Source organism: Microplitis mediator, chromosome 3 (assembly GCF_029852145.1).
Source record: "Microplitis mediator isolate UGA2020A chromosome 3, iyMicMedi2.1, whole genome shotgun sequence".
Lineage (NCBI taxonomy): Eukaryota > Metazoa > Arthropoda > Insecta > Hymenoptera > Braconidae > Microplitis > Microplitis mediator.
Window position 1 is genome coordinate 18,806,419 of NC_079971.1, and position 20,853 is coordinate 18,827,271.

The window sequence follows — 20,853 nt, forward strand, 5'->3', positions numbered from 1 at the left end:
CACCGTGTAACCACCCTGGATCCACCGTGATTCCACCGTGTTTCCATTCCCAGGGTGTTTCCAGGGCGATTCAAAACCGCCAGGGTTAGATGATTGGGTAGCGGACATGCCTAGAAATTATCTCTGAAAGAAAAATATGCAAATCTGGTAATCATCTGGCAAGTCTTTTGTGGATCGAGAGTTTTTCTTCTGAACACGCCCGTAAAGTCTTTCCAGAGAGTAAATGGACAGACATATTATTGGAAATTATCCCAGGTACTTCGGATGTTTGTGGTTTTTTATATTGCTATTAATTATTATAATAATCATGAAAATAATAATAATAGTTTTTTTATTAATTACAGTAACTGTGTCTTAGTCTACAATTTGTAATTAAACATAATCACTGTTAATAAATGAATCAAAAATATATGAAGAAATAATTTTTTTTATTATCGACAACGACAAAAAAGTACAATATTTTTTAAATAAAAATTTTTCAAGCACGAGAATCTACTTCGGGTGTTTTCGGTTTTTACTCCCACTCTAGGTATTCCGAGCACTACAAATTCCCCCACATTTTTTGCGCATGCGCAGTTTATAAATGCCCGGGAATAGGAGCAAATTTTGAGGTTTATTATTTTTCTGGCATAATTTTAATGATACTCATAATCTAATACTTCAGCCAAATTTATATCATAAATTTTAAATGCCAAAAATCCACCATAACCCTCACGGCCGCGATGAATTACTCCTATTCCACCTAAAGGATATAATCGTTTGCCCTCTACTCCTTGCGCATCAAAAAACGGTACTGTTGATTGTCCAGCATCTTTTTTTAAATCCGAATTACGGAATCTTATAAACTGATCTTTTTTGGAATCAATTACATTAACTGGTGATTTCAATGGATTGTCTGGTTCAGTCAGGATCAATTCCTTCCTAAAAGTAATGAATACTCATGATCTGAGGTTACAATAATTACTTAGTTGTTAAAATACTCCCCGCAAAAGAGTGACCTCGGGCATTTTCGGTTTTAACTCCCACTCTGGGTATTCTGTATACGGAATATTCCCCCACTTTCCGTTACGCTTGCGCAGTCTAATGATTTTCGGTAGTGGGGGAATGCCGAGGTTCAGTCTCTCTCGGACAAGGGACGAGTTAACTTGAGTGACTAAGAGGTGACGTAAATATACAAACCTCAAGGTATATTCTGGAACAATCCAGTGAGTCTGGGTCAGATTAATAAGTTTTCCTGTGTTGTAATCACAAGGCGTGACGCGGATGTTCAGTTCGATAGCTGCAGCTTCTAAGTCTGGCTTTTTGAATCCACCATCAGCAAATCGTACTCTTATCCCAGTTATAACATAACTTTTCGGTGCAATTAAGTCATCAAAATTAACAATCTTAGGATGCCCATAGTCAATTCCCGGTTTAAGTACAGTGTTATCAGAATTGTAAAAATTTTTGCCTGTTTCATTGTATTGAATATTTTCCAATTCTTTCCACGGATATTGGTGATAATAATCATTAGAACTGTTTATTTGTTTCTCTTTTATTTGAACATGAATCATATGATTACTCTCAATAAATCTGACACCTACAACAACCCTGAAAGTAAAATTGAAGCAATTTGATGACATTAAATTCACTATCTATTTTCATATTTATATTAAATACTCAACATGTTATTATCGATATCGGAAACTTGTTCTCTGAAGCTCATCGCAGTAATTGTTTCTTTATCGTCTGTCTTTTTACGACAAGTGCACATGCAATAATCACAGTAACGGAATTTAAAGAATGCCAGTTTACTGGACACTGATTTCATGGGGGAATCACATCCTCCAGTTCCGTTACCATAAGTTATTCCATTGCTGTCATGAAACCAGTGATAACGTCTTGAAATACTTTTCTGAAATAATATAAATGTTTAGTTATCTACCGCGCAAGCAAGATGGTGTTGGAGTATGCCAAGAAGTATCTGCATGTTCTACTTAGGGTGCGTTCCATTAAGCATTCAAAACGCTCAAAACGCCTCAAAATCCTATCTAAATATTCGTGAGCGTGGCGTTGTGAACGTCAAGTGGAACGCATCCTTATCACATAAGGCAAGTGTGCACACATTTGCACTACATGACTCTAATAGTTATCTATATATTTGTGAGTAATTAACATAATTACCGCTTCGCATATATCATAACTGCTACCAACATTCTGACAATTGTAATATTCATCACATTCCGTAGTATTAATCGTATCTATGTAATCTAAATTACAATTATGACTACAGGACTCAGTAGTTGTTAAATCTTCTTCTTTGATTATTATCGTCTGTATCATCCGCTTCAATTCATAATGAGATACCTCACCATCTAAGAAATTTCAATCAATCAACGCCCTCGCAGGTCTGAATTACGGTAAATTACCGCAATATACCATAAACTGCGACATTTCTTCGGCAAATATACGGTATTTTACACCGAATAACGGTACAATACAGCAATTTTCGGCAATTTTACCGTAAGCCCCTTATGCTTTTTTATTTTTTTTACAGTTTGACTCTGCAATACTTCACTTAACGGTAAAATACCGCAATTTTACGTTAAATTACCGGTCTCTTACTGCAAATTTATAGTTTAAATACAATACTTTTGCTGTAAAACACCGTATAATACCGTAATTGTTCCGGATACCGTAAATTATGGTAATTTACCGTAATTCGGAGCCGCTAGGGCGAATTAATTATGATCTAAATAACTGGTATCAATTAATCATACAAATAAGTAATATTATAATTACACGTAGGTTCTCCGATATCACATGTATGAAGATAATGTCGCGTATCGGCGAGCAAGTCTTTAGTTTTTAGTATTATCGTCATAAAATCTGTTGTTCCAGTTCCTCTCTGATTCAAGGTATCATCTTAAGACCATAAATTGTTATATTAGCGTAATTTTTTAATTTGACTGAATGATTATTGAAATCGCACGACTCGTAATGCGAAGCATTAGAGAGTGCTTTACGATCGAAATTTTTTTTTTTACTTACGATTGCGACATCGATGATTCAGTACGTCCATATAACGAAATATTATAAATTCGTATAGACCTGATATCATAACTTGACGATATAAATCATAGATCCCTAAATTGAATGACCATGTTTGACCACAAAAATTATTCGCATTTTCACTCTACAACCGATTATTTAGTTTTTATTATTTTCTTACTTATAATACTTAATGATTACTCTAATAGGGGAGGGGGGGCAAAAGAGGGTACCTAAGGAAATACTAAGTTTTCGAGGACTAAAATACGCTAAATCTTTTTGTTTTTAATGATATTCGAGGTAAATAGACAAAATTTTTAGCTGCTGTTAAAAAATAAAATTTTTATTTTTGGCGGGCAAAACGGGGTACCCTTAAAAAAAGTTGAAAAAAAAAAATTTCTGAAAATTGATCAAATTTTATTACTTGAATCTTTTATATGTAATATACATAAAGAAAAATTACATTTCACATCATTGGTGGACACGAAGGCAAAAAAAAAAAATTTTGTGGGGCAGAGAGGCCTTCCTCCAAAAAATGATATTTTTTTTTTTTTTTTTTTAAATTGTTTTCATTTTTAAGAATGTATTTCTTTCTCTTCACAACTATTTTTGGTTTTATAATACTCAAGAAAAATTTTTTTAAGTGTAATAAATTGTTTCCCCTCGATTAGCTTAATTACTAATTGCTATTTAATAAAAAAAAAAACAATTCTGTATTTTTTATTTGTCATTATTTTGAACCCAAAAAACGTGTTTTTTGATTTTTTAGATAGCAGATTATTTTGCATTATTTAAAATATTTTATCAATAAAACAATAAAATATTATTTTCGAATATTTTTAGTGGCCAAATTTGCCCCAGCTATAACAAATCAGCCGAAAAATGGATTAATGTATTATATTTTATTTAATTTGACGATAAAAATATAAAAGAATCATTTTTTCAAAATTTTCGGCAGGTCCATTTTGCCCTAGGTGTTATGGGTAAGGCTAAAAATGCGGAATTATATCAAATTTTTTTTAATTTAACGATAAAAATCTGAAAGAATCATTTTTTCAGGATTTTCGGCTGGTTCATTTTGCCCCAGGTGTCATGCGTAGGGCTAAAAGTGCGCAAATATATCGGATTTATACTAATTAGACGAAAAAAAAAAATTTTTTTTTTTCATAAAATTTTGAGGGTACCCCGTTTTGCCCCCCCTTCCCCTATATATATATATATTTTTTAGGATCACTGCCTCAACTTTAAGAATTCCTATCTTACCCCCTATTATAGCTAGACCTATATAACATAAACGTTTTTTGAAGCTTCGAGTGAGCTTTGTAAGGAAAAATTTATTATAATAATAAATACTAAGAGATTTTTTTCCCAGGAAATAAGATGTCCCAAATTTTTTGAAGCTGTCCAATACTTACATACATTACGTCCCATAGATTTGTAATAAGTTCCTGATATTCTTCAACTATACTTTTTCTCTTACGTAATATCATTGCTCTTGAACTATTCGTAATTATCGGACAGTATTTCATCAGATCATCATCGTCGAAAAAATGATTATCGCGGATGCGAAATAAATATTCGACGTACCAACGAATATCTTCACTTATATAAATTATAGTGTTTAGTTTACGTGAAAACTGACTCCAGCGAAAATGATTCTTCATAGACTGATATTGGTCCAGTTTGTTGAAAAAATATATCAAATATTCCGATCCATGAGGAATTGACCAAACGCTCCGTGGTATTTTATTTACTTCTGCCATTAAATTTAACGAATCATTGAATATTTCCTTAGTGATGTTTTTTTTTTCAACATCGCTTAGAGTGTAATTGTCCAATTTATAACTCGACTCCATAACCAAAGCGTTTATTATAAACTTTTGTATGCTACTGTAATCAGTAATCTCTAATTCGTCGGATCTTACAGCGGTCGCAACAATTAATATTGTAAATATTAAGTAATTATTCAAAATCATCGTTGCAATTAATAATTAACGTTTTTAAAAGAAACGATAATTGAAAAATCGAAAAAAAAAATAACATACGTTCAGTAACGAAAATTACGTCTAAGTAAAACGCACGCAATTTTTGTTTTATGATGACTATGCGTATCAAATACGCATCAAATATAGTCGTCGCTTATCTACGACAACGTGGCTTAGAACTAACAATGGGAATTTTTGGTGATGACGTGGAATATTTTTTATTTTTACTTATCTATGAATGAGTCGTATTTTTAATGACAATAAATTTAATTAATTTTTAAGAAGTAAATTACATAATGGATGGATGAGGCAAGAAGTGGCCAATTTTTTTTTTTTAGATAAATGGGTCGCTTATCTGTTAAATAAATTCTTGCGCAATAAATCGACAGACATTATCGGAAATTATCCCAGGTACTTCGAATTTTTGTGGTTTTTTATCTTGCTATTAATTACAATAATAATATTTTTATTATCGATATATATGTTTAGGTATATATATTTATAATTTTTATATACCGTTATAAATAAAATTTATTACGGTATATGTATATATATAAATATAGACGAATAATATAACAATATAATAAAAAAAAAAAAATATATATATATATATATATATATAAGGTTATATTTATTAATAGTCAAATATAATTATTAGTTTTAATAATAATAATGCACACAATAATAATAATAATGGTGATTATAATAATAATAATTTACACTTGTCATTTATATTGTAAAATCGCCAGGGACGTTAAAAAATAAATAAATAATAATATTATAAAAAGAGTAAAAATATTAACGACGATCATAGGGAAGATTACAGATCCGCATCGTCGAAGCCTACTCCTTCATCATGCATCACATATTCATCATCGGAATCGATTGGGTCATTAATGAAGCGGTCGTCAAACACTGGGACCTCATCAATTCCCGACTCGTCTGAACTTGCCGATCCACCATTTACAATCTCGGCCTCAGCAAAATCAATCTGCCCTGCAAACATGTTCCTTCGTCTTCTCCTATTCCTTCTTCCTCTAAAGCCGCACCGCGGGTTAACTATTTCCACCACAACTGGCTGTTCCAATGGCGGCGAAGATGGTCTTATTTCTTCCTCTATCTCCCCGGATTCTTCAGGCAAACCTGTCGAATTTGACGGCAAATCAGGTGCGCAGGGACCCATCAAGCGTTGATCCGACTCATCACTGCCTCTAGGCACTCTCTCATTTGATCCACTGTGATCCTGTCTGGATCTCTCACTAGCAGAAAATCGATGGTCTCTAGTATCTAAAACAAAATAACAATACACAATTATACAAAGGTTTAAAACTTGTCGGCTGTTTTCTGTGAATTTGGTAAAGTTCTCTTAAAGCTATATGTTTTGGCGGTGGAATAACCGCATTTTTACAGTGAATTTCCCAAATTATCGTTTGAAAAATGACATTCAGAACCAATACAGAAAAAGCAACTAGTCGCAGTAAAATTACTCCAGAAACTTTTAAAAAGCAAATTGGCTGCGAAATGCCCGAACCATCGAACCCGGATTATGGTAGAAGCCTGGTAACTGGGATTGAAAAAATCGAAAAATTTTCTTTGCTTAATTCGAAAGACAATAAGCGCTTCATAGTTGCGCGTCGAATGTTATTGAAACTTTAAACGAGTTTATAAACATATATCGCGATATATCTCGAAACAACGTTTTTACAGTCAGCCCGGGTCATAACTTTTTTTCTATTCAACCTATTGGTCTGAGAAACAGATTTTTATGATTCAAAAATCTCTTTGCAAACTACATAAGCGAGAAAAACAAAATTAAATCATTGATGATTAGTTTATCATTTTTATATCAGTTGATACCCTATTATGATAAACATCAAAATAATAAAACAAAAAATTATTGTATTGTTCCTCACGATAATTTTGTAATTATAACGAAATATTAGAATGGTATTACAATGATTTTTTTCTGTTTTGTATGTATAGATTTTATCACACTTATACTTATACCCTCATTATTCGATCATAGATAATTTACTCAGCATGTACAATGTTTTAACACCGGTCAGTAGTACCGCTGCACCGATGTAAGACTATTTTCAAACCGCTTTTCTTTTACAATGTACTAATCGGTAGGGGAGGGTGGGGCAGAGCGGCCCCCCTGAAATTTTAATAAAAAAAAAAATTTTTTTTTTTTCGACTAATTACTATAAATCCGATATGTTTGCGCATTTTTACCCCTACGCATGACATTTGGGGCAAAATGGACAAGCCCAAAATTTTGAAAAAGTGATTTTTTCATATTTTTATCGTCAAATTAAAAAAAAATTATTATAATCCCACATTTCTAGCCCTACGCATAACACCTGGGGCAAAATGGACCAGCCGAAACTTCCGAAAAAATTATTTTTTCATATTTTTCGGCCGTTTCTATACGTAAGAGGCAAATTTGGTCAGTAAAAATATATAAAAAAAAAATTTTTTTTTTTAGTTGATAAATTTTTGAAATAGAGTAAAACTATAGACTTGTTTTTTTTTTTTTATTAAATAACAATTAGTAATTAAGGTAATCGAGAGTGAACGATTTATTACACTTTAAAAAATTTTTTTTGAGTAATATAAAACCAAAAATAGCTGTCAAGAGAAAGAAATACATTCTTAATGATGAAAACAATTTAAAAAAAAAAAAAAACGAAAAAAAAAATTTTTTTATCACTTTTTGGAGGGGGGCCGCTCTGCCCCACAAAAAAAAAAAATTTTTTTCAGAATTTTGGCAAAATGTCCATAAATTTGTTCGAAATAGGACAAAAGTAAAGTGATCTTATGGTTGAAAGCCACAAAAAATAATAATTGGCTTAGGGGGGCCGCTCTGCCCCACCCTCCCCTATAAACTTATACCGATAGCGTAAGTTAAGTTATAAGTGACATTTCCGTTGTGTTTAAATACAAACTGTCTACTCTACCCTGATTAAAAAAATCGTTTTAAAGGAATTTGCAATGTTAAATGCTCATAAGAAGAGAAATTCAAAAATATTCAAGGCATTCAAAAGTATTAAAAAGTATTGAAAAAATTTTTTTTTGAATCCCTTTAAATCGATTTTTTCAATCAGGGTATACCAACGTTGTTTATTTCATCTAGTATACTAAATTTTATAGTATAGTTTAAAATATTAATAAGTTTTATAGTAATTTATTTTAACTAAATTGTGATATTTAAGTTCTAGTCACAAATGTTGTCAATTCAAAATCTGATTACTATCAAACATTTTTAAATGTTGATTTTTTACATTCTTTATTCAATTATAACAAATCTGTATTTTAAATTAAATTTAAACATGACGGCAATCCTAAGTTTATCTAAAGCTATACATTTAGAAAGAGTCAAGGTACAAGAATAAAATTTAGCAATTAGTATTGTAATGTAAGTATGTAATCTTTTAAAGATGAGGGTCTAAATCTTGACAATTTAAATGAATTGTTTATGGTCAACAACTTAAGGGTAAAGATACTTGTAGTTCAATGTGAAAGTGAAAGTAATTATAGGTGAATGCATTGGGTCATTACTGAATTTTCAATAACTAACAGGCAATACTAAGCTAAAATTTTGAAAGTAAAACGATTTTTAATGGTTTGTAATTTGTTAAGTATTTTAAATAACCCAATAAATTGAAATAAAATATATTTGTTAAAGATTCTGTGATTGTATTTATTTCTTTATTTATTTTTCCTTCAATGGTTAAAATCTATTTATTAGTAAGTGAAAACTTGAATATTTATTATGTTAAATAAATATAATATACTTAAACAGAATAATAAAATTTATTAATTTATGTAAATAAAAATGAGTAAACAATTTTATTTTAATATTTAAAATGCAGAAACTTGTATTTGTTGTCAATGAAAAATATAAGGGGGAGGAGGGCTCTCCCGTTTAAAATATATTGGAAAATTTTTTTTTTCTATTTTATAAATAACTCTATGAAACAGATTTTTTTTCCAATTTTGAATTTCGATCTTATCGGAAATCAAAATTCTTTACAAAAAGGTCTATTGGGTCATATATGCTAAGAGTTGATATTAGAAATAAAGCTACAAGGGACGAAACTATGGAAAAACAAAATCAAATTTTCAAACAAATTTTTTTTTTTGCTATTTATTCGTTAATCAACAAGACATTTTTTTTTTTATTCTGCAATCAGATCTTTTATCGAAAATTTAATTGATTACATAAATGATCTTTATAAGGTGATTCTCATTGAGCTAAGAAAGAAGTTACAGAGCTCTGAAGTTGCGAAAAAAAAAGTTTTTTTTATTTTTGCTATTAATATTTATTCTTGATTTATAGACCTATATAATATATGTACTAGGGTCTTTCAAAAGAAACAAATTTTTTTTTTAGGAAATAGGTTCAATAGTATCATTTAGATATAAAAATACACCTGTGATAAGTAGAGCTCTCACTATGAACATTAAGAGATTCCGCATTGCACGGAATAATGTCCTAAACATATAAAAAAAAAAAAAATTCTCATCAAAGATGACCTCTTAATTTTAGTTGTAAGTACTTGCTTAATGAAGTTAAAATTTTCCCATTTAATTACTACGTAAATTTTAAGTTTTTTTTTTCAATTATCTATATCTTCGCGGAATTTCATGATATTTAATCAGCAATAGGTGGAAATTTCAGAGGAATCTTTTCTCTTTAAAAGTGCTTGTAGCTTATTTATGTTTTGTAAACGACGTCAATGATAAAAAATCTTAAAACCAATTTTTTCTCGAATTTCATAGTTTTAAAATTTTACTTGCAAACCACTAAATTTAAAAAAAATTCGTAAAGGACTTTTTTAAAGGGGGTTCGATTTGCTACAAAAAAAGGTATGTAAGCCATTACCGTAGAGCTAGTAGTTTTCAAGACAAATCCAATTACATATTTCAAAATTTGAAAAATCACTGTTTTATCCGAGATTTGAGTACTTCTTGATAAAATTATGGTCGAAGAAATATATAATATATACCGATAAACATATTTTTGATAATAAATTTCGTATTAGACTGTGAAAATGATGCCTTTGATTGAAATTATGATCACATTAAATGAAAAAGTTAAACTCGAAACGAAAAATATATTTTGAACCATAGAATCAAATCAGAGATTTCAGAATTCATCATTCTTATTATCATTATTATATTTAATTATACAAATAATATTAGAAAAAAAAAATAGTTTGACTTACCTTCCATAATATCTGTTCTTTCGATGTAAAAAATTTCTAATATCACTCACTGAAGACTATAGATAGTTAAATAAATACACTTTAAGTTAGATTATTTGGGAAATTGGTGTATGAAATTGAAAATAATTCAAGATCCTCTCTATACTGTAACCAAAGTTAGACTGACTGTATATAATTTTGTAGGGACTAAGGACAAACTTCCTCTGGAGGATGCATAGGAGGGATAAAATTAAGGTCATTAGTCAACAAACAAGTAGTGGGGCTTGTAAGCACTACCGTTTAAAGGACCAAGAGCAATTAGTCTACTATGACGCTCACAAGCTTAAAAACCTTTTGAAAATGATACGTAGTTCATGAGCGTACTCACTCAAACATACCTGGGAAACTGTATTTCGTTATGTTGTTCATTATAATAATTACGGTCAGAAAATTAAGCAAATACTTAGGGAAATTTTTGAAATGAATCTGCGCCTTTGGTAAGCAACCGAAGAAAAGTAAAAACTCAGAGTCTCGCAGATATAGAAACCAAATTTATATGAATCGGACGCCTTTAACAAAAATCGTGACAATAGATTACCATGATAAGCTTTACGAGTTGACTGCGGTCATAAACACCTGCATGAAAATTAAAAAAGCTTATAATTCAGAAAAAATCGCGATCGACATATCGCTTACGTAAAATATTCAATATCGCGTTTTGTGTAAACACAAATTTGAATTAAATTCGTATCTTAATTTGATCCCGAGATAGTCTGTGACGATAAGTAATAAATTATTGCAATAATTAAGAAAAAAAAAAGTTTTAACTTCCTGCTAAGAAAACCGACGATTTTCAAAAAGTTAGGAAAGTTATTGGTTTCACCCCAATTTTCAAAAATCGGGTCTTCATCATATGTCAACGTTTGAAGGTGCTAGGATGCCATTCTGACATTTTCAGAGAGATGCCTGTATGTGTGTGGGTGTGGATGTAAACCTCTCATATCTTTTTAATGCATGAACCGATTTACAGTCGAGTCGCGTTATGAGTCTGCTCGTTATGAGTCCGTCGACTTATATTTCTCTTGGAGACATTCCTCCTCCATGAACTAAAAAAAAATTCGTTTCACTCTCTTGACACGAGACCGAAACGTTGGTGAGACGAATTAAAAGTTATTTTTTAATTAAAGTACAATATACAACTTTTAAGAACTACGGTGCTACGCCGCCCGGTGCGAGTGAGTACCCGAGTCCTTTTCAAACTGCGCTGTCGCCAAGTTTCTTTACCGCCACTATTTTAGCCTGTTTTATCGTATGTGGAATGGGTACACCTAATAAAAGTAAAGTGATTTTTCAGGTTAGTGTTTGCTTTTATTATTTTATTTACAACTTAATTGTTATTTAATATTACTAATTTTATTTATATTAAATAATTGTAAACAGTTTTCTTGTTAAACAACAAGAAATTTTAATACTGGGTAAGCGCATGGCACATTAATAAGTCTACCAGAAAAATCTCTACCTTACGACAATTGAACCATAACTAGACCTACCACAAGTAACTGTACCACACAACAACTATTCCAATTTCAAACACTACCCGCGAAAATCTCTTCAAAAGTGTTAGAATTGTTGATTGGTTGAGGTTTTCCCAGGTAGTGTTTGAAACTGGTATAGTTATGTGGAATAGTTAGTGTGGTACAGTTACTTGCAGTAGGCCTGGTTATGGTTCAGTTGTCGTAAGGTATACACTGTTAAAAAAATTGGTTGAATTTTCAAAAAATTGTATATAACGCAATAAACACATACATTTGTGCTTGGAATTTCATTACTAATTTCATATAGAATTTAAAATACATGTTTTTGAATTTTCAAATGAACACTTTGGATTTTCAAATACTTCTTTTTGAAATTTCAAATACAAGTTTTTTAATATTCAAATACTTTTTTTTGAATTTTCAAATACTTTCTTTTTAATTTTTAAATAAATGTATTTGAAAATCTGAAGCGTTTATTTGAAAATTCAAAAACATGTATTTTAAATTCTATACGATCGTTACAATGAAATTTCAAACACCATTGTATGTGTTTATTGCGTTATATACAATGTTTTGAAAGTTCGAACAATTATTTTAACATTGTATATCACATTTAATACTCACTGTTAAAAATAATTTGAAAAGTACAATACAAAAGGTATTAAATTTTCATAGCTTGATATTTGAATTGTATTTTCAATAAAAAAAAAGCTCCAAATTTAATATACGTAATTTAATATTCAAGCTGGCATTTGAAATTAAGATAAAAAATATGAATTTTAATAAACGTACTTAAAATTTATACTTGTTTTTTTAATTTTCAAACCAAGTATCGAAAATTCTAAGACATATTGAATTTTAATAATTCCATTTGAAATTTCATAATACTTATTTGAAAATTCAAATGCTTGTATATGAAATTGCTGCGCGTTCAGTAATCAAGGATTGTGTAGTGAAATATATAATATCTGTGTGAGTAATGTGAGCGCCGTACATCAGACTTTATTATTGTTAAGTTTTTATTTGTTCAATAATATAAAGTAAATAAAACTTGTGACTGAACTGAACATTATTGAAAGTATAATAAATGATAAAATGATACAGTTTTAAATGTGATATATAGAGATTTTTCGGGTAGACCTATTAAGGTGCCAAACGAATCAATGTTTGGCAACAGCGCGGCTAATTTAACACGGTGGCGCCACGCTCGCCATACGATCTAACTCAGCTGGAAAATGCACGTGACCGACGAAGGGTTAATAAAAATATAAAAATTGCAACGCTGCGCTCATAACTTAACTGAATCAAATAAACATAAGTTAATTCCAAAAATCGGTTGTAAGAAACAAAATAAAAATTATATTAATAAATATCAAAAAAACATTTATTTTTTTTTTATGTTTTACAATTGGCAAGAATAAATTTCAGTAAAAAATTTTCTAATCTCAGTGATATATTGAATATGTTTATATTTGAGCGAAAATAATTGCACATATTAAATGCGCATGAAAAAATTTTTCACAGTTAATTTTTTTATTTATAAATTTTAGTCTGTATTATTCAGTTCATTATCGTTATAGTTATTATATTATCATTAATGTAATGAAGTATATAAATATGAACATTATTAATCCTTTATTTACACATTTGGCCTTGTTCTTTCTTTTTTTTTTCTTTTTTTTTCAATTTTATAATCATATAAAAAATTATTACATATACACACTTTATTTATACATTATTTACGTTAATTGTATAAAAATGGCTTGTAAGTGACTAACAAACTTTTTTTAGTTAAAAAAAATGCCCAACTTTTAATCCATTATCTTACTTAGTATACTCACTTTACTTTGTTCGACTTAAAAAAAATATAAGAATTAATTAAATTTAAAAAATTTAAAAGATACATACAAAGAATTCGAAACATATTAATTATATCAGTCTTGTTTTATTTTACGCGATCGGTGGATCATCATCATCATCTTCATCTCTTGTTACCAAAACATTACCATAAATATTTTGTCGGCATGGTAATAGTCGATATCGTCTTGCACAGCAAAATCCTATTCCACCAAAAATTATTAAAAATGTTGGTATTAATAATCCAATGGCAACCGAACTACCTAAAATAATAAGATAAATTTTTAGTATAACTGAAAATAATTTTTATACAAATTAACATTACATTTAGTGTAATAATATTCCATGTAAGAAAGATCAAACTTAAAAAAAAATTCAAGTGTAGAAAACAATTTTAACTGCACGGAATAAAATAGATAGGAAATGGTTATTGTGCTACACAAGAATGATCGTAAAGTATGTAAAAATTAATCTTAGCACATCACTAGTTTTCGTTATAATAGGAATGGGTCGTTTTTACATACGACTGAGTACGAACATATCAACCATTACTATGTTACATATTATATCGAAAACATGACTGGTTATCGTGTTCATAGTCACCATTCGCTTTCCAGATAATACAGGCTCCTTTCAGCAGTCGATGTGTTGAGATGCGAAAGACTCCCTGGACAAATGTGTTCCATTGTCGTTCAGCATAGTAACCATTCCTATGCTGGACAGGAACTGTTGCTTTCAGTCACATGTCAGAGTGCTGTTTACAACATTAGTTCCCGCTAAACAGTAGTCAGACATGTGACTGAAAGCAACAGTTCCTGTCCAGCATAGGAATGGTTACTGTGCTGAAAAATAATGGAACGCATTTGTCCAGGGAGTCTCGCATCTCAACACATCGACTGCTGAAAGGAGCCTGTATTATCTGGAAATCGAATGGTGACTGTGAACACGATAACCAGTCATGTTTTCGACATAATGTGTAACATAGTAATGGTTGGTATGTTAGATCGTACTCAGTCGTATGTAAAAACGACCCGTTCCTATTATAACGAAAACTAGTAATGTGCTAAGATTAATTTTTACATACTTTACGATCATTCTTGTGTAGCACAGTAACCATTCCTATCTATTTTTTTCCGTGTGAGTTCTTTTTTGGCAGATTTTTCGAAACTTTTTAAGCGAAAATAATCTGGTTTGAAAATGATGGTTCGGAGTACATTAAAAAAAAAAGACTTTAAAGCCAATTGTGGGTTTTTTTTACTCTTATTAAAACTGTTCAAGAACGAGATCAGAAGGAAAATTTCTACTCTAAATTTTTTCAAGCTCTAAAAATCTTCCTCGAAGTTTAAAATTGTTTCGAATTCGAAAATTCACTGTTCAGTACCTTCTTGGAACGATTTTTTTTTAGCCAGGATATTGTGTACCCTATGAAAACAATCCATGTGGGATTGCATGGGAACCCATATGAATCCATATAAGAAAATATGGAGTTATGTAAGAATCCATAGGAATTAATATAGTAGTGTATAAATTTATATAAGAATGCATGTTCGAAGCCCTGAGTATCTGGATTCCCATACACAGAAAAAAACGTTATCTTGAGTCAAGAATACATTTTGGAAGACAACCGTTTTCGGGAACCAAGTCAAGATTTTCTTAAACCCAGAGAATTTTTCTTGGTCAGAGGAAATTTCTACTTTATCCGAGAAAATTAAGGTTTACAAAAATATTTTCTTGAATCAAGAATATTTATTTTCAGTCGAGAATTTTTTCTTTCTGTGCATTGGAACTTGACGTAGGAACTTGGATATATGGATTTCTTTGTGAGAAATTTATATTGGTATCTGGATTTCTATGCCTATCGTCTATTGATACGCGTTTATGAATAAAAGAACAGATTAATAGTCTACACGGATAAAACAATATAGTAGTGGCAACTCTCTGGGATAGTACTGAGTACTTTCTGTAAAAAAAAAATTTCAGAAAGTACTGTATGCTATCTAGATTGTATCCACTACACTTTGAATAGTACTGAGTACTATCCCAGACAGTAACCAATAACATCTCGTATAGTACGCTCTTGGATCATAGTCAGTGGCATATGTAAAGTAATGAGTACTCTGCCAGAAAGTATACACTGATAGAAAAACTATCTTGATTCAAGAAAAATTTTTTCTTCAAAATGTGGTTCTTGTTTTAAAATTTTTAATTGTTTTAATTCAAGAAATGTCTTTGAACCAAAAAATTGAAATTCTCGGATGGAGAAAAAAAATTCTTTGTTTGAGAATTTGATTTTTCGATGAAGCCTTTTTTGTTTTGAAACAAAATTCTGACATATTTCGTTCAAGAATTTCTTGCTCTTGGATTAAGATAGGCAAAATGTAGGTTTAAGACATTATCGACTCGTTTTGAGAATGGCGTGATTTTTAAATCAAGATATCAATTTACTCAGCTTAAAAAAAAAAATTTTTTTTTATTTTAAAAATAAAAAATTTTAAAGTGATTTATTAGGACTACATTCATTTACTTCAGATATGTTAAAGTAGAAATTTATTTTAAAAAAATTTTTTTTTTCATTACTTTAAAAACATCATCCATCAAGGAATTATTACTTGAACTAAAAATTTAAAGTTTTTAAAATAATAATACGACATTTTTAGTTGAAGACAAGTGGTCTTGCTTGAAGAATTCGATAGTATCGATTGAAGATAATAGAGTTTCGGGTCAAGACACGAGAGTTATCCATCAAAGATACAAAATCTTTAGAGCCAAGAAAATCTAAATCAAGACAAGAATTTCTTGAAGCAAGACAATTGGTTTTCTTCAGAAATAAATTCTTGGCTCAAGAAAATATTTCTTGAGTCAATATAAATTTTCTATCAGTGTAGGTGCATTTCCAAGATATTACAAGATACTATCTGCGGATGGCACGTGTGTTGATCTGTAGATGTCAACGGTTACTGCTAAAGACAGGACTGTATACTATCTGAGTTGGAATACCCTACTTTCCTCTCTTGGTGTGTAATATATCATTAATTACAGAAATGAGAATTTGAGGTTAAGTGGCCCGAAAAAAAAAAAATTTTTTTAAACTGCAACGGAGCAATAATGGCCTTATAAAATTTCTTTATAGATTTAATTATTGACACTTCATTCTTTCAATTGTTTACTTTTATATATAACTTTTTTTAACATCTTCAAAAGTTATTTCGATTTTATGCAATTTTCAGTGTTTGTAGAACTCTAGAATTTTTATTTACTGATTCATATCAACACCGAATATTTATTGCAACGAAAGAAAAATGGAGAGCTAGAAAAAACACACACCCACTACTGACTTTATATTTTGAGGGCCAAGCAAGTGGAGTTGCTTGATAAAAAAAATTCAATTATTTCTAATTATAAATACTAAAGATAGGATGATGATTATACCTGATGATTTATTAGATTGTTGATCTGTTGGATCAATAGACGCAGCAGCAGTTGTTGACATTTTTAAACATTCACCATCGGATTCCACAAAATCGTGTGCACAGTAACAGTGGAATGTTTGATTTATGTTACCAACACATTCTTGATTTTTTCCACAATCAACGGGTAACTTATTAGCATCACATTTTTTTCCTAATTTTGTAATATTATCTTGAAAAAGAAAAAAAAATATTTTATTAAATAAATCAATCTAAAATATTAAATTATCTACTTCAAAATTATCTATATTATTAAGAGAATAATGAAAATTTTATTCCCGCCATATCTATATGATAGAATTAGTTAATGTTATTGAAAATAGTCTCATTAGATAGGTCTTGACTTGAATTTGTGCCTTTTCATAGTTTAAACTCTTTTTAATTGCCAAGTATTAAGATAAATAGATTTATCTATATCATTTGAATTACATTTAAATTACGCGAGAAAAAAGACGATCGTATTTATTTTCTTTAAATAAATTAATACTTTAATTATTCTGTCACTAAATATGACTGAATGTCACTGAATCTATAGCTATATTATTTATATCGCGTTACTTATTCCAAAATGACAGAGTTTTATACTCCCTTTTGGTTTTAGGAGCTTCTCAAAGCCAAAAAAGTGTGCATAGAAAAAAAAAGGATTCATTGACACAAAAAATCTTTACTCGCCTAAAGAAAATTTTTACTTACCCCAAGAAATTTTTTGCATTGTGAATTGAAAACAAAAATTTTTTTAGAACTAGAAAAAATTACTTGGTGCAAGGAATTATTTCTTGACCAAAAACATATTTTCTCGCTCCAAGACAATTTTTGTATTTAATTAATAATGCATAAAATTTCTTGGTGCAAATTGAAATTTTTTGCGGAAAGAAATCCTTTTTTCTGCGTATTCTATAAATTTAGTAATGATATTTGGGCAGTCACGTAGTGACTGCAGGTTGCTCGTTATTAAAATTCAATTATAAATTTTTCTTATCATCCTGAAGTTAGCAGACAATTAACAACAATTCGGATTTTTTTTCCACAATTTAATTAAAAAAAAATAAATAAATAAAAATATGCACATGTAGAAAACTAAAAAAACTATAGGTGCCATTTTCTGATATGTTTCTTTTTTTAAATTTATCGATTTAAAATGAATCCAAAAAGTATTAGACGTTCTATTAGAGTGTCTAAATTTTTTTTTTTTCAAATACTAATTTACCTAAAAAAAAAAATTCGTTAAAAAGTTTTAAGATTTTTAAAAATATATTCTTCTGAATAATTCAATTTTCATAATTGCGTTTAATCTAGATAATACAGATTATTTGAAATAAATTAATAGTCTTGTATCATAATTTGTATGAATCATCAGTTATTCAAAGTTACTTTGAACTGATAAGTCAAAGTAATAGTCATAATAATACACAACCAAACGTACTCAGAAAAGCAGAACATATATATATATATTCACTTGAGCAGTTTAATAATAAACATGTGGACTCAACGCTAAACCTATTGGTACACTACAAGTTCAAAAGGTTAAATAAATATTTATCAAGTATTTCTCATTGTTTTTTTTATTTTATCAACAAATTCTCTTTATTAGTTTTGTTTTTCAGAAAATGTTTCTCATTAATTTTGACCATTGAATTTATCTAATACTCTAACAAGATGAAATTTTTTAATTAAAATATAAAGAAGTATTTTTTTATAAAATAACATAAACTCCGATAAAATCTAATGTTTTTATTATAAACTGTAGAAAAGCTCTTAGATGATTAAACAAAATAGTAAAAATACATGAATAATAAAAAAATGATGATAATTAAATGAAATTATAGTTATCGGTGTAAGCAATGAGAAACGGAAGTGGATGATTGGACGATTGAGCCTGTGTTAGCTTGTATATTAAAAGGCCTTGGATATTGTTAGATTGTACGGCTGAGTTTGAGGGGATGTTAGATGATAGTAATGTCGGTATGTAATATAAATAGGGGTCGAGACTCGGTAGAGTGAATAAACGGACAAAGCAATTTTATATTTACAACGACAACCAATGACGAATCACATTGTTACCATTGACGACGCGTTAATGCTGCTCACGATTTCAATTGCTTTTACTTGTCTATTACTTATTTTTTTTTATTTACAATCGTTCTTATTTTCTTCTCATCATTACATTCTTTCTTTTTACTAATCTTTTATTTTTATTATTTTCCAATTATAAAATTTTTTTTTATTAAATATATATCGGATTTTTTCCATCGATAGCTCAACTGTAAAATGCTCTTATTTATGATAGTAAAGTTAGCAGGCATTTGAAATAAAAAACTTTTTTTAAACAGATAAATAATGAAAAAAAAATATTACTAAGAAAATGCACATGTCGAAAATTTCATAAACTATACGTGCAATTTTTCAAAATATTTTTTTAATGTTTATTTTTTTGTTAAAAAAAGCTCAAAATATCTGCTAACTTTATCGTCATTTTTATTTATAAAATTTGATTTTTAAATCATACTAAAAACAAATATTTGTCATTTATGTTTATAAATATCATTGATACTCTAATATACTCCAATTAATGTTTTCTTTATACTTTTTAATGTGTATAAAAACGAGTGTGAATGTAGCAGACATCAAACAAATTTTAAATTTTAAATAAATAAATTAATTAATTGAAATATTGAAATTTAAAAAAATTTGTGTACTGATTTTTCAATTGTCTAAGTACATATTTTATTTTATTTTACGTACATTTCTTGAATTTATTCAAAAATTTCCAATTGTCTGATAAATTCACACTCATAAATAATACGATTTTGAAGTTTGAAAACAATTAGCAATTTTAGGTTTTTTTTTTTCAACAAAACAGTTGCAAAAAAAAAAAATAACTAAAAAAATGCACATATAGAAATTTTAAAAAGCTATAAGTGGAATTTTTTTAAATATTTTTTTTTTTTTAAATTTATCATTTTAAAAAAAATTCAAAAATTATTAAACGTCAGCTAACTTCAGGATCATGTAAATAATTCTATTCTATCATAAATATTTCAGTCACAAAAAAAAGTTCAACAAATAATTTACCAAAAAAATGCGCGTAATTTAAAATAAAAATTATAAATTAAAAATCTACTTACGAGCATTAACTCCAAATGTCAGGGCAAGAATAACAAACCAGGATAATTTTAACATTTTTAGTTTTTGTAATTAGAAAAGCTTTTTTTTTTTTCAAAATTTTCTAAATTAATTTTTTAAAAAATTATCACATAACCTTTAAGCATATTATTGATAATAATAATGAATTTTTAAGGCATTTGACGTGATATTGTGTTGATATTTATTAAATTCAGTCAAAATTAGTTTTTTGAGGTTAATATAAACTAGATTTTTCCAATATAATGATATAAATGTTTATATAAAAGTATATATTTGGTAAAAAATATACGCTTGATATAATTTATATATTTTTATTTATGTACTTGTCGAGTTAAATTTTTTTTTTTAGGTAGACAAGTTGATTAATGTATAACTAATTTATTATTTATAAATATTATAATTTATGGAACATAAAATGGTTGAAACACTCGCGTTTTCTCTCGTGTGATATATATCGAGGACCATTGACGACTCGCAACAAGTTTTGACAGATAAATGCTACCGACGAGTAACGCAAGCGCGTTTAATCTTTAATCATTTGTTATTTAACTCATTTGACGAACTGATTTTGATAATAGAACATATCAACTACATATATTTATATTTGTATATATATGTAGTTATA

At 28.8% G+C, this 20,853-nt stretch overlaps 3 protein-coding genes across 3 annotated transcripts; all 3 read right to left on the minus strand.

The window, feature by feature from the left end:
• Window positions 1-556: 556 nt before the first annotated feature.
• On the minus strand, window positions 557-3,145 carry LOC130665599 (uncharacterized). Its single transcript, XM_057466056.1, has 6 exons — window positions 3,031-3,145; window positions 2,782-2,904; window positions 2,164-2,354; window positions 1,665-1,894; window positions 1,180-1,590; window positions 557-921 (listed from the first exon to the last, which is right to left on the minus strand). Exons 1-6 carry the CDS (start codon window positions 3,098-3,100, stop codon window positions 636-638), a joined length of 1,311 nt encoding a protein of 436 aa, XP_057322039.1. The 5' UTR covers window positions 3,101-3,145; the 3' UTR covers window positions 557-635.
• Window positions 3,146-5,623: 2,478 nt separating this feature from the next.
• Window positions 5,624-10,496, minus strand: LOC130665606 (uncharacterized). The gene is made up of 2 exons (XM_057466065.1): window positions 10,247-10,496; window positions 5,624-6,302 (listed from the first exon to the last, which is right to left on the minus strand). Exons 1-2 carry the CDS (start codon window positions 10,251-10,253, stop codon window positions 5,836-5,838), a joined length of 474 nt encoding a protein of 157 aa, XP_057322048.1. The 5' UTR covers window positions 10,254-10,496; the 3' UTR covers window positions 5,624-5,835.
• Window positions 10,497-13,146: 2,650 nt separating this feature from the next.
• LOC130665607 (uncharacterized) lies at window positions 13,147-20,804 on the minus strand. Its single transcript, XM_057466066.1, has 3 exons — window positions 20,210-20,804; window positions 17,047-17,256; window positions 13,147-13,880 (listed from the first exon to the last, which is right to left on the minus strand). Exons 1-3 carry the CDS (start codon window positions 20,262-20,264, stop codon window positions 13,711-13,713), a joined length of 435 nt encoding a protein of 144 aa, XP_057322049.1. The 5' UTR covers window positions 20,265-20,804; the 3' UTR covers window positions 13,147-13,710.
• Between the last annotated feature and the right edge of the window lie 49 nt (window positions 20,805-20,853).

What these genes read in the sequence shown, in the direction of transcription:
- LOC130665599 (XM_057466056.1), bottom strand. Translation starts at nt 3,100, where the DNA reads ATGATATCAGGTCTATACGAATTTATAATATTTCGTTATATGGACGTA. An exon ending in GTTATGATATATGCGAAGCG is followed by an intron (nt 1,895 to 2,163) that starts GTAATTATGTTA and finishes ATATTATTTCAG; the next exon opens with AAAAGTATTTCAAGACGTTA. An exon ending in GTTCCAGAATATACCTTGAG is followed by an intron (nt 922 to 1,179) that starts GTTTGTATATTT and finishes CATTACTTTTAG; the next exon opens with GAAGGAATTGATCCTGACTG.
- LOC130665607 (XM_057466066.1), bottom strand. Translation starts at nt 20,264, where the DNA reads ATGTTAAAATTATCCTGGTTTGTTATTCTTGCCCTGACATTTGGAGTT. An exon ending in GACATTTGGAGTTAATGCTC is followed by an intron (nt 17,257 to 20,209) that starts GTAAGTAGATTT and finishes TTCTTTTTCAAG; the next exon opens with ATAATATTACAAAATTAGGA. An exon ending in ACAATCTAATAAATCATCAG is followed by an intron (nt 13,881 to 17,046) that starts GTATAATCATCA and finishes TTATTATTTTAG; the next exon opens with GTAGTTCGGTTGCCATTGGA.